At 43.8% G+C, this 14,344-nt stretch overlaps 1 protein-coding gene across 1 annotated transcript; it reads right to left on the bottom strand.

The window, feature by feature from the left end:
* Window positions 1–695: 695 nt before the first annotated feature.
* On the bottom strand, window positions 696–8,934 carry LOC124222073 (uncharacterized). Its single transcript, XM_046632665.2, has 2 exons — window positions 7,532–8,934; window positions 696–1,901 (listed from the first exon to the last, which is right to left on the bottom strand). The coding sequence occupies exons 1-2, from the start codon at window positions 8,484–8,486 to the stop codon at window positions 1,276–1,278; spliced, it is 1,581 nt and encodes a 526-aa protein (XP_046488621.1). The 5' UTR covers window positions 8,487–8,934; the 3' UTR covers window positions 696–1,275.
* Window positions 8,935–14,344: the final 5,410 nt, after the last annotated feature.

Below are 14,344 nucleotides of genomic sequence, written 5' to 3'. Positions count from 1 at the left end.
CGCGTATTTTCTACCACGGTTCGTTCAAAATCTGTAAGAAGCATGTGGAATAGCGGCTGCTACACTTTTGGCTACCTTTTTGTGCAACGGTTTCAGGACTAGTTATTTCACAGTCTTCCTCGGAAATGTTCCTTTACTTATTTTCTATTCGGTTGGACAGCTACGTATTTTCTTGTGCGTTTTTTTTTCTTTTTTTTTTTGCAAGTTTTTTCGACGTCAAACTTCGAAGTAAAATGTTTCGAATCTTGGCATCGGAAATAATTTTTAATGGTAAATGATTACTACTGCATTAAATTCGACAAATTTTCAGAATAAACTGTTAGTTCAGTTCTCAGTTAACGATTTTGTGTACCTGTAATCTTTATATTTGTTCCGTTCCGGTATACAAAAAAAAATAAATAAATTAATGAAAATAGCAAACATTGTTTCGACCAAGACAACGGATAAGATTATAAATTCAGGAATTTGAATGCCAGTTTCTTGTTTGAGTTATCACAAGAACATTGTCCTGAACCAATGCCTCGTATGGCAATTAGATTTCTTCGTCAGTTCAAGGATTATTAATCATGACTCGACTACCTGCTGTAAATGTACAAGTATCGTGAGTTTGAAGAAAATTATTTAAAACTGTAAGTTTCATGAGAAAAATTTTTACTATTGCACTCGTCGAAATCCCCTTCTAACAATAATAATAATAATAATAATAATAATAATAATATTCATATAATAATACTACTAGATGTAAAATTCACAAGTCTGTTGATCCTCGGTCAATATCAATTACATACTTTGAATAAAATAATTCATGGTGATCAATACCGCCATTTGAATTTATACATGATAGATAATAATGCCTACCTACAATATACACGGCGTGAAGGGGTTTCCTGACAAATTTTCATTCGTACGTACATAAACATATCATACGTATGTATGCGTGTAAGTATGTAATATATACAAGCGTGATTGGCGTTTATTTTACAGACGGTCGATTCTTAACGAATATAGGCTTACCGCGTATCCCTCAAAATAGCCTATGATAATAATAATAACCTATATCCTAATAAATTTCGACACGCTTTGTTCATGTACACGTTTTCTTCTATATATCACTGTCCCACCTTACAGAACTAATTATCCACGGTCATGCTGCTAATTCTATAATATTTATATATGTATAATATTTATATATTCATAACGAATCTCTGACACGTCGTGTTATGTTACATTCGTAGGGGGTTTGTTCAGAGGGAGGCTCGCGCCTTCTCGCAGTTGCTACGCGTGAGGGTGCGTGTGGGAATGTGAATGCGACAAGGTAGTCGGCGTCGGGGATGGAAGATGGTGACCGAAGAAGGTTGGTCCCGTGGGTGGATACGGCGTTGGATGGTGGTAGTAGCCCGGGGGCGGGGGATGGTGGGGGTGAGAGTGGGTCGCGAATAAAAAAGTCGGAGCGTACGGTGAGCTGTGAGGATGAGGATGCGGCGGTGTCGTGGGTACAGTGGGACTGTTAACGTCGAGACCCGGGTTCTGCTTCTTCCACTTTGTGCGCCGGTTCTGGAACCATATTTTGACCTGCGTCTCGGTCAGCGAGAGGGACAACGCGAGGTTCAGCCGTTCACAGACCGAGAGGTACCTCGTGGTCTTGAACTTGTTCTCCAGAGCGACCAGCTGCTCGTAGGTGAAGGCTGTTCTAGCCCTCCGCGGCTTGCCGCCCCCGGAGCCGCCCTGGTTCTGCGACGAGGATGATGACTTCTTCTTGCACCCGGGGTTACTCGACTCGCCGCCGGATGCCTCCTGCATCTCGACGTCCTCGTCCTCGTCGTCTTCGAGCTCCTCGTTCTCCGCCGTTCCCTCGTCCTCCTGACCGCTACCGCAGGCAAATTCACCCCTCGAGTCTCCATCTGGAAATTGTAAACGGCAATTCGATTTTGTAAACAGGGTTAAGAGCGAAATAGATGCTCCTGGGACCTTGCATGCTGCGGGAGAAGCGAAGAATCGCGGATATTCTAACGCCGCGTGAACGACCGTTTTGACCGAGTGAATAGAGACCTCGGCGAGATCGCGTAGCCGAGTGCAAATACCCGGGAGCCGCAGGCCCGAGAACCGGATAGTTATTCAAATGCCGCGTTCAAACATACGCGGGGGAAGAAAGTCGTACGTACGAATCGTTCGCCGTGTCGCCGGCGGTGGTGGCGGGTCAATGAGAGATACGAGATTGGAGATTCAATCAGTGCGCAGATGTCCCTGGGACGGATATTCCCTGGCCGCCTCTCCACGCGCTCGACAACCTGGGGGAAAGGAAGGAGGGTCTTTATCCGAATTGGCATGGTCGACGAGGTCCGCTGCTCCGCGACAGTGACGGGGGATCGGCGACGAGGAGGAGGAGGAGGAAGGGCTTCACCAAGTAATGGGATTTGTATCTCGTTATCGCGCAATCATTCTTGCTTGGGCCCAGGCTACGGCTCCGTAATAGTCATAATGGTCTCTCTATGCTAGCCTATGTACCAGAGCTGTGGGTGGAGTCCCCCGCAAAGTGGCCCGCCGGAAGATTCACCTCAGTCGAGGGAAACTTAAGAGATTTATAAATGTAAGTGATACATGGAGGGTCGATAATTTTATGGAAATATAAGAGCGGCCAGAGTCATTACCGTTGTTCCGCGCCTCTAGACTAACCCAAATTATACCTAAATCTTCTTACGACCACCTAGTTTCAATTCTTGTCTAAATTAAATCAAATTCAGTTTATTAGATATCTTTTTGTCGCGGTAAAAGATTAGGTACTTCGATCCAAGGCAATCACTTTTTTTTATATCCTATGCACGATCCGGTGTACGAGAGTATTAGTTTGGGTTGATCCATTCACCGTTATGCACATTTTAAAATTGCGCGAAGATTGACTACGATTGGCGTTTCAAGTTTAATTTTGATAGAAAGGATCGCGATCGATTAACTACGGATTTCTTGTGAGTACGCTCGTATAAATTGGATCCGAAAAAATTCAGAGTGTCTTACAGATTAATTGGCACGATGAAAAAGAATTGGTCTGTACGATACGAAACTTCCATCCAAATAGAGCAGGTTTCACTGCTCAGTTGTTTGTGAATATCACTGTGTATGCTTTCTTACCCCAAATTATAGAGTAGGGATTTGAATATAATCTATGTGAAATTTTATGAAAGAATCACGAGCATCGATGAATAGGTGCGACGAAAATGATTAACATCTACAACACTTGGTTTAAAAAGGGCGGTAGTTTATAGTAGTGAAACATCAATTATTCAAGATTAGGTACTCGGTTCAAACTCTTGATAAAAAAACAGTGAATAAAATTTTATTATTATTATTAATCTTGAGTATTAGTTATGTCGTTTAGTGATAATCGATTTTACGTGAAATACGTCAGTAATCATTAGAAGATTTTACAACAATTAAATCCGCTACTGTTTAGAACTGTTATATTGTATTACAAATGCGGTAGGTGGTCAATTTTCAATGACTGTGAAGTTTGTTATAATCACACAAGTCCGATATGGTTCATCCGCACGTGTAGCACATGGTATTTGTTCCTACACCTGTGGAGAAAAGTTTGATTCGAGAAGCATCGCAGGTCCCATTGACAGTGAGTAAGATTGGAGTTTGGAAACTTACGCGCAATGACATGTGCGTAAAACAAAGTTATTCGAAAGTGCGCATGCGCTGAAAAAAGCTCTAGTGAGTAAAATATGTCATTTGAATTATGCCCATGTGCCAACGTTATTTTATCGCACTATTCGGTAATCGGGCGTGAAAAACGAACTTCCCGAGCAGAGGTTGGAAAGAATAAATTTAACGTCAGGGGTGATAACGTTATGAAAGTTCTTATTCGGATGTGCACATGGACAAATGGACACGAATCGAGGAGCGAGAAGACAGAAAAACAGGAGCATGTCAGCTAATGCTTGAAAAATCTTCTATTCAGTAGCTATTTTTATATTCTGCCGGTATAGGTAGAGATGTTATCCCCGTATCCAATTAAGAATGAATTATGAACACTTGATGGGGTCACCGTGAACCCACTACAAGAGTATAGCCCGTTGGAAAGTTTCAAGCGTCCTCCCGTTTAAACGATCAATTGCAATTAATAGTGCATATTAGCCATAATGATTACTGCACACAGCGTTGGTTTTCCACTAAGCGTTCAGTATTGTATACATCGTTGGTTTGGTTAAGTAAAATTGGTAACCACACTGTAGGTGCATTGACAAAAACCACAAATTATTATATTGCCCGGGAGATTAATTATAACCACATGTAAACTTGTCGTAACTCGAGCTTCTGCTCATGCTTTTGTCCAGATGATAGTTGTTGTTGTTGTCAAAATTGACGGAACAGTTCGGGGCTACTTGTATTTTCAATTCGTCTCATCAGTGAAATAGCAATGTCGCATTGTGGCGTTAAAGTTTTTCTAGAGATTCTAATTTCGGATTGATGCAGTTTTCAAACAATTTTTGGAAACTACCAATACGGAATAAAACTTCACATCCATCACAGGAAAAATTGAAGTCAATTCACGAAATGTAGCATTTTCCACCATTGTAATATCATTACGGTGCATTGAAGGAAAATACTACCAGATTACCCCGACGGCCAATCACCGCGAAAAATCATCGTATGTATTGTTAAAACGATGCCTTACAAAACTACCTATGTGCTACACTTTAGTTAACATTTAAAAGAATGTCGTAAATTCTGTTTCAGCAATCGTAATTAGCGCCATTATTTCGTTGAGTTGAGGTTCTTTATGCGACACGGCTGACACCGAACACGAGTTTCAGTTTACAATTAGTGTTGAACACGCGTCTTAAATCTGATTCACTGCGGTGTTTAACGAGTGTGTGGAAAACTGGTTACAGAATTTCTTGAATAGCGTTGTCGATTAATATTCCAAGCTTTCCGTAGATACGGTTGAACCGTTGACAAGAATTGGCGTTATGAGGGAAGTAGGTATAGGTTGGTAAATTGATGTAGCTCGGCGAGGGTGTATGTGGGTATATCAGCACGCCAGTAGCAGCGTCGACGGTGTAAAGAGCGTATAATTAATTAACTGGTTTAGAATTTGAAATCCATAAAGATCCCATCGTTCGTCGACGCAGAATGGGGGAAGCCTGGGATGCCGATGTCCCGGAGCCCGAGGGGTGGAGAGAGAGAAAAGCGACGCCGAGGGTGAGAGAGTCATTGTGATGCAGAGGAGCCAATTTTCTGCGCGGCTTGACGCGATACGATGCGATTATCATAACAACTAACAATATTATTCCAGCGTTGGCAGGATTGCTTTTGCTTCTCTGGACTTGATTTACTTTTAATACGTAGTATGCGGTATACTATACGGGGTGATCCTGCGCGTGGCAAGATGGATGAGCTTGCAGGATTGAAGCGTCATAGTTCAGCTCGAGAGGCCAATACCCTGCGCACCCCTTACACCTAGCACTCGGCACAAGGTGTGCAGAACGCGTCTAATCGATTCGACGGTGAATTTCGAACGGCAGAATGCATCTTACGACGCAAATCGATATACAAGAAGATGCGAATAGCCTGAGAGGATAGTGGGAAGAGACAATGAGAAAGTCCGGATAGCTCCTTCGGGTGCGCAGGGACAGAGATGTTGCCTTGTGGGACGATTCGCTACTGCGGTAATGCCGCTCTCTCCCGGGGACGAACGCGTGGTTAACACAGATTAGCGAAACGATTCGTCAGGCGCTGACAGGTCATCCCGCATCGGGTGGTGGTCGACTACTGTTTATTTTCCAATCCTTCATCCTTCCGAATTTATTTGTCCTTGACACGCCGTGATTCCACCCCGAAGCGGTGCTGACGTCTATACTTTATATAGCATCGGACGTACGTGGGGTCTGATATCACCGTGATTTCAGGGCCATGTCTATGGACAGGTGACCACCCCGAGAACGTGAGTGAATTTCCATAGCACACACCTTCGTAAATTCGTCACACGTTTTAACTCAACCCTCATTTTTAAAATCATTTTGTGAGATTTTCAGTGTACTCCGATGCCGTTACTGGAAGGATGTGTTTATCCTTACTTCAGACCTTCATGCCAGGTACATAGATTTTTTAGGTTTGGTGGAATAGAAGACATTCTGATCCTGATCAATGCGGACAGCGATATCAAAGTTATCTCAACAGTTTGTAATAGGTAATTCTATATCTTGCAGTTCACACCAAAGCCAGGTCAACACATTTTCACGTCAACTGTTGCAGTAAAGCTCAGTGCATCATATGTACTGAAAATGTACACCGATAACCATTTACGTATACCACGCAGGTTAGTTCTGTTCAATCCATGGCTTGTGGTGATTCTCGTTGTTTTCTGATCTGAATCCACATCCTTCACCCAGATTCGTCGTATCCTCAAGCAATGTAGGGTCCGCTTAACAGGTGGTCTACATTGTGCGTATACCGTACCTATGAAACGAATGAACCATGGTTGACGACGGAATCAACCCCTTATTCCAAACATATCGCTCGGTGGTCGTAACTGGATGTAACGATCATTCTGCAGCGAGGGAGCCGCCCTCATGATACGCGAACAAATTGGTTAGGTAATTAAAACCAGACCGCGGTAGCCATTCCTTGGACCGCGGCTGCCGACCGTTAATTCGTAAATCCAGTATTCACCAAAAATTTTTGCAGGTAAGGAATGACTTATTGCATAAAAAAGTGCAGCGATCGGGGAAATTATAGAGATTTGTGAAAAATTACGAGGTTATTTTTAAAACTAGATTTATATAGATAGATTGCCTAGTTGTGAGTATCAGTTGATACCAAAAGCAAATCAACGAACGCATTTTGTCTCTGGACCCTTTACCGCAGTGAAAAAATCTAAGAGAACCACGTACAAAAACAATAAAATATTTATTCAATAATTGGTGTGTTACGTAGAAAGACGAAATTGCCTGTTCTCATACGTTTCATAAGTGTACACATACTGAGAGAAACGAACGTATTATAGAAATTTGAAGTATGTAAGTAGATTATTTGCCCACTGACTTACTTCATTTGACAATTCTGCACAGTCGATTTGACGATTTTTTGTAGTATTCTGTTTCTGTTGATCTTAATACGTAAGATTACAGTTGTCTCAAAATGTTAGGTTTAGTGAATTTTCCGGTTAGGATGTTATTATTTCGACGAGATATTTAACTCAGTGACATTTCAGGAGTTAAACATCAGATATTACGTGACTAATAATATTGATACAGCGTCACACTGATGTCATAATACGTTCCGTTATGTAGTCTGTATTTGTATTGGAGGAGTAATGTTATCGATGTCATAGTATTAACTATACAACCGCATGGAGTTAGCGAGTGTTCGACAAAGTTATCTGCACTACTAGAATCGCACGGTATAAATCCGAGGGAGCAGAAGTTGTGCATTATAAACCCAGCTTCACGTCGCGGAGGGATCGAGCATTTCGCACGGACCCCATGTCCTTATAAATAAAACTTTTATACGTTGGCGGTTCAAGGTATACCTTCATGGATGCTGCTGCCTCTTCGATGGGTTCGGTGACCGAGGTGCTGTAGAAGTCTACCTCCGGTGAATTTGTTCGGGTCTAGAATATTTTCGACCGAAAAAGCGAGGCCTCTTTTGTGCTGCTGTACAGTGTTCGTTGTGGTGCTAGTCGGGGTCGTGGTGGCGGAAGGCGTTGGCGTCGTCGTGGTCGAAGAAGCGCCAGTGTAGGTGAGGTATCGGGAGTTGTGGTTGCCAGCGGTGCCCTGGTGCAGGCACGACAGTGCATGGAGATGAATGGAGGAGTCAGGGGTGCCTCTGTTTGCAAATGGGCTGCAGCCGATGTTCGCCGGGTGGAATTCCGGGTCCCTCGAAGAGTGGGTAAGATCGACGGGGCTCGGACTGCTGCGATCAGGAGAGTGGCAGACGTCGACCTCGACTTCCTCGTCGTCGTCCTCGGGCTCCTCAGCGTCCTCCGCGTAGTCCTCGTCCATCTCGACGCGCTCTACGCGTTCCACGACGTCGGTGTCATCCGCCTCTTGGCGAATCTCCATCTCCGACGCGTCCTCGGAATTAGCGTCGAGTTCCCGGATCTCGCGTCGGCCGCGCTCCGTCGCGGCGTCGACGAGCCCGTTTCGACCGACGGCCGACGTGCCGTAGAGAAATTGGTTGTTGGCGTGGACTTGGAGGACAACGGGATGCGGATTTCTCAGCTCTGGAGACCCCTTGTCCCTGTGGAGTGAGGTACAGGGTGCGGTTATCAGGAATGTCGACCCGGAGGGATGCGGCCTGTGGACGCGTTTCTCCGTCTGCATCAGATCCGCGGTAGGGGAAGCGCCGAAGGTTACAGAGTGCTCCGCACTTTCCGCTCCGACTGAGTCCGACCTCTCGGAAGTAGCCTCCGGCGTCTCGGGGTCCGGAGATGATCCACAAACCACTGCAGGGCTAGTTATCTCGTTATCCTGCTCACGAAGCATCGGTCGAACTTTTGTCCAGAACTTTGTTGCCGGTCCCTCTAGCGGTGCCTTCGCATATCAACCCGCGATTACTGCACCAAGATCACGACGTAAACCAGGGGGCACTAAAGTTACGGTGTATTAAATTTTCAGCGGAGCACGCGCCCGCTCGATACGTTCACACTGTTCACAGAATACATCACTGGACACACCGCAGAGCCGAATTGTTGCAACAAGTAAATTGATCAATCGATCGATCGATCGATCGAGCACCGTTTACCACACGGGGATCTTGATTCCGTGAATGATGAGGAAAACGACCGCATTGTCAGGCACTTAACCGACCTCGCCGAATCATCGATACTTGAGTCTAGTTTAATACAAGAGCAACGCGTCAGTCCGCGCCGTTGGTAAGAATAAGTAGAGCTCGGTTTCGCGTCGAGCAGCACACCGTGGATTGCCGCCCAGTCAAAGCCTCTCTTGGTGGCGTGGCTGTGGCCTAGTGTGGTGTGGTTAAATGGGATCTATATAACGTATTATTAGGTCCGGAAAGTGGCCGTCGAGCATGTAGCGCTGGGCACGCCCATTTTATGGGCGGGAACTCCGAAGAACCGCCCACAAATTTAGCAGGCGACGAATGAACGCCAACGGAACAGGACTTTCACCCCCGCCGATTTTGAGCACGCGAGAACACTTGACTCCGACGCTCGTCGGGGGTGGATAATACCACATAGCGCCTATGTGCGCGTCCTTTATATAATGCGGTGGAGTTGTGTCGCCAGGTAAAGTGGTTTGTCTTTGATTTAGCCGCCGCTGCGGTGTCTCCTACGTATCTCGGCGAGATGTGGTACACACGAGTGATCACCTACGTACACACGTTTACGCCTTCCTGGATTATTACATATAAATACACACGCGCGAGGATGATTATTTCATAAGACGACGCGTATGTACATGTATTCGCAAAGTGGGCGTCGCCCTAGGTGGAAGGGAGGGGCGAGCTACAGGACGCTAAGAGATACTGCATAAGCGAGGATATAGCGGTGGAGACCCTTAACTCTGCAGCTCGATGTGGTAGTGTTTACTCGACCTTTTAGGTAATTGCCATACCGTACCGTACAGTAATAGCGGCTTGTGGCTTGAGGTGATAAGTAAGACTCCTTATTCCTAGGTTATAAGATCGTGAAAAATGTGATAACGCATAAAATTGGACTGCAGGACTTTAAACAGTCGGCCTTTCTTCAAGTTAACCGCATAGAGAAACTCTGTTTTTTTGTCAGTAGGTTGATTTAAGAATAAGAAGACATGTAGAAATTCATTATACTCGATTACTTCGTTGGTTTGGAAATGTACAAAACCATATTTAAGTCATGTTCGAGAAGCGGAAGCAGGTATAGCAATGTTGTTAGCACTATGATAAGGTTCCAACAACGAAAGTATCTGTAACTATAATTGCCTTACATGCATTCTTCTTTTCTTCCGAGTTTCTCTTTTCTACTCCTAATTTACATGAATATCCGTGATTATACTCGAAACTCCACAAGCTTACTACTGCAGTTCGACAGCCAAGATTAAAACGATCTAATCGTCCCTGAAGTTTAAACGAAACAACCCTAGTATTTTTTCTCTAGCTCTAACTTTGCTCACCATGCATGCACGCATGAATCGTGATATGATTTCATTCGAATTCGACTTTTGTCAATGCGTTTCGGTTATACAGGTGAATATTAACCACAGAGGACTATTTCGAAGAGAACTCTGAAACACTGAAGAAATCATCCCTATTATCCCAACCGAGTCGCTTTTCATTCTAAATGCGTAAAGTGCCTTTGATAAGGGAGTAGGAATAAGCCAGATATTGCGGGAGTTGTTATAAAGTTCGAGTAATTAGCAATTTAGCAGGTGCGAACCACGGGTGACAAAGCGAGACATCGTCAGCGGGTATAAACAACAGACGTAATACACACCGCAGACTTCTCGAAACTTTACGTTATATCCTGTACAGGTATGTCGGTGTGACACACACACACACACATACATACACTAAAGCGAATGCTTATCATTATGTCGAGCCGGTTGTTTCCTCCGTGCTTTCGAAAGCACATCCATAAGTATAGGTACATCAACCCCGTACGCTGATCCCTTGCGAAATGGAGCCGGTGCTTAATCGACACGGATGGATCGCAGAATCCGCAAGCTCGATAGAAAGGTTCCTCAGCAAATGGAGCGTGCTGGGCACGCTCGGGATATTTCCAAGGCTTGCATCACGTTTGCCTGCCTAAGCACATTACACACACACGCGTGACCGTTCTCTCCGCATATTTATAGGTACATTCGTATAAGGGTAGGTGTACTGCACACGTGTGCAAGGGGTGCAGTGTCTGAGCTGTGCTATCACGTATACATATGCCGGTGTAAGGTAACGTCCTGCAAAGTGTTGCGCATTGATTCGCAGCGGCAATTAGCGTGACGCGGGCAAACGCAACACGACGCGGTGCAACGTGTCGTGGGGAATGGGGGGAATCGGGAACCAGAGTGCCTGCAGGAGTCGCCAAGCCGACCAAGAGCCGTGACCGATCCGAGCCCTCCTCGCCCGAGTGCCCACCACCCCTGTGCGCAGGAGAAGGTCTGCAGGGGTCTACAAGGGATAGAAGATATTTGTCACAAAAGTTGCGTTTGTCAGCCGGTGAGTTGGTCACCCCAAATTTTCACGGTTCCGCTGGTACGCACGCCTATATATCGTAATAATTGGCCAATTAAAATTTACATAGAGTTTATTATTGCGTCCACGGTTCTGGAGTGTGGGACGTTATACCTACACTTTAACGTATTACATCAAATGAATTCGCACACATCGATCTTATATCACTGAGAGAAATTTTTAGTTCCGGTTACCGCTCAGTCCTTAACTATTTTCATTTTTTACGACAATTGAAAAATATAGTTCTAGGTACAAAATGAAAATTTGTTTTCTAGCTGTTACCAGAAAGTCTAGTAACTGTTTTTATGCTTTCTCATTATGATCACTGTTATTATATTTTCCTGTTACTGTTGCGGAAATTTAATGCGTGTGCAACAATAAATTGACGTTAAAGCCTTATTTAACTAAAAAAGTAGAGTAAACCTCACAAACTGATTTTGCGTTGCAATTACCAAAAAAGGATCGACAATAGCGCAAAATGGTTACGTGTACCTCGTTTTTCGTAATTCCAACAGTTTTTTTAACGATACCTGTGTTACTGAATTTTTCTAGTTACTATAACAAATGAAATTTTTCTCAGTGCGTGGAGCACCGATCTCTGAAAAATCCCCATGAATCACATCGGATATTTAAAATTCATTTTCAACTATATGAGAAGACCCTTTTTTCACCTATGTATTGTTTATCGTCGTAGGAAGTTCTCATCAGCGACAGCGGAACTTGAATTAAAGAAAAAAACGAACGCAGAGATTAAGTTATGCAACAACGTGGACATGCATGAGGAAGTTAAGGCCGTAAATTACAGAACTAAGTAGTTCCGAAGTGTAGAAGTAACGCTCTAATATTTTCTGGCTTGGAAGGGCATCCTAAACGCACCGTGAAGAGATCGCCGTTTGTTTAATCACGCGTGAAAACGGTTTGGCTATATACTTGCGCAGCACGACCCGAGCATTTGGCGTCCGATCAGCTATATCCGGATATTTGCCACTCCTGCCAAGGTCTAGGATTTCAAGAAACGAATTACAACTGCCGCCAACTGAAGTCACAAATCTCGTCGACGCAACTCGTGACCACTACTTTGATTCTCGATCGCAGGTGCGTATTGCACCTGACGTCAGTATTATACGCATATTATGAATACGCGTATGGAAAAAGATGTATGCGTACACTGGGAAAAATTTCATTTGTTACAGTAACTAGACAAACTTCGCAAAACAGGTATCGTTAAAAAAACTGTTTGAGTATTGTTGGAATTACGAAAAACGAAGTACACGTAACCATTTTGCGCTATTGTCGATCCTTTTTTGGTAATTGCAACGCAAAATCAATTTGTTCGATTTACTCAACTTTTTTAGTTAAATAAGGCTTTAACGTCAATTTATTGCTACACAAGCTTTGAATTTTCGCAACAGTTACAAGAAAATACACTAACAGTGATCGTAATGAGAAAGAATAGTAACGAATACTAGACTTTCTGGTAACAGCTACAAAACTAATTTTCATTTTGTACCTCGAACTATATTTTTGGATTGTAGTAAAAAATGAAAATAGTCAAGGACTGAGCGGTAACCAGAACTAAAGATTTCTCTCAGTGTGACAAGAATCAGGCAATTAAATGGCCTTGAACGATAATCCGTGAATATCGGAGAGGAAACGGAGATTGATTGATTTTCACCGAAACATGTGACCCCACGGACGATAGAATTTATTCGTGCAAAGGGTAATCCCTTCGATCATTTGAGACATCGAGTATAGGCCGCCTCGGTCCTGCGATTCGCGTACATATTATACACAGGCGTATCGACAAACGATTGCAGTGCGTGTAAAAGCGAGGCAGGGCGTCCTGCGGGATGAGAGAAAAAAGAGGGAGAGTCGGGCATGTGCGCGAGGATCGAATCGTCCCCCAAGGATACGATTACGTCTAACGATGGATCTATAATGTCGTATTAGGAGCCGCGTCCTGCAGCAACGAAAGGAGACGGAGAGGAGGATCCGACGGTGTAGGCGAGAGCACCGTGCAGATATCTATCGCTCGTTCGCCTTATTATTGCCACGATAGGACATGGTGTCACCGTAACCTCCCAGGATCCCTGCTCTAGATCCCCGAGGGATCTACTAACTCCGTACAATGCACCGATCGGCACCAACTGTCACACCGTATCCTTGCACCCTGAACTAGCACGCGAATATCGCTACTGACACTTACATACATATATATATATACTTATGGTGCAGTATCCTCGATTCGCGGGTGCTTTATGGTGCGGCAAATTAAAAGATTCCCTACTACTTTGCTTTTCGAGATCCCCAACTGCACCCGGGTCGACGCGAAAGTGAGAGTACGTTGTCTCATGGCGGATGTTATACCGATGCATTAATACGCCGACGAATCTCCATTCGTCATTCGTTACAGCTCAGTAGAAGGGTATATCATATTTGTGCACCGATCAGTATCTCGGCACTCACTGATCGAGCCGCGTGAGCATTTTTATCGTCTGCAGTTTCTTGACAACTCGTAATTTCCTCTCGTAGAGTTTCGATTTTGAAATTTGCGATTGATCTGCCAAGTTATACACTATATACATATATAATATATATACATACACATACTGTTTAATAACTGGTAAATCATAATATTGGCTGCACAAGATGTGTACATCTGTCTTGATTTATAGGATTGTCCTAAATCGATTTGGAAAATCGTTGCAGGGTATTTTATACCTGTCAAGCATCCGAAGATACCAAAAATAATTGATTGTACGTGCACAAGTTACTGCATGAGAATCTTTTCCGAAGCGGTGAAAAATTTGGTAGAGGAATCTACATTTTTCGTAGATAATCGAGTGACAGCATGTTTTTTGGAATTTTATTGTGTTCTAATGACGACGACAAATGCTTTGTTTCAGATAGCTGACAAGGAGCACTTGTATATACATTAGGGTGGCCTTTAACATTGGTAGGATAACATTTTTTTCCCTCACCCCTTAAATTGGCTCGAAATACTGAAAAATGATTTTTAAACGTGAAATCCGCTCTTAATTTTAATATTAACCCGTGCCCCAAAGGCCCTTTCAAGGAGTTAAAATCGATTAGGAGTGATTATGAAGGTAAAAAATTTGAAAAAAATAAGTTTTACATAGTTATGCCTGAGAAAATCAATATCGTTATTCGTATTTCG

This window comes from Neodiprion pinetum, chromosome 1 (assembly GCF_021155775.2).
Source record: "Neodiprion pinetum isolate iyNeoPine1 chromosome 1, iyNeoPine1.2, whole genome shotgun sequence".
In the NCBI taxonomy this organism is placed as follows: Eukaryota; Metazoa; Arthropoda; class Insecta; order Hymenoptera; family Diprionidae; genus Neodiprion; species Neodiprion pinetum.
This window is presented reverse-complemented; position numbering and strand designations above follow the sequence as displayed.

Excerpts from the sequence above, each read along its gene's own strand:
- LOC124222073 (XM_046632665.2), bottom strand. The coding sequence starts at position 8,486 with ATGCTTCGTGAGCAGGATAACGAGATAACTAGCCCTGCAGTGGTTTGT. Across the intron at positions 1,902-7,531 it reads AGGCAGCAGCATCCATGAAG|ATGGAGACTCGAGGGGTGAA; the intron begins GTATACCTTGAA and ends TACAATTTCCAG.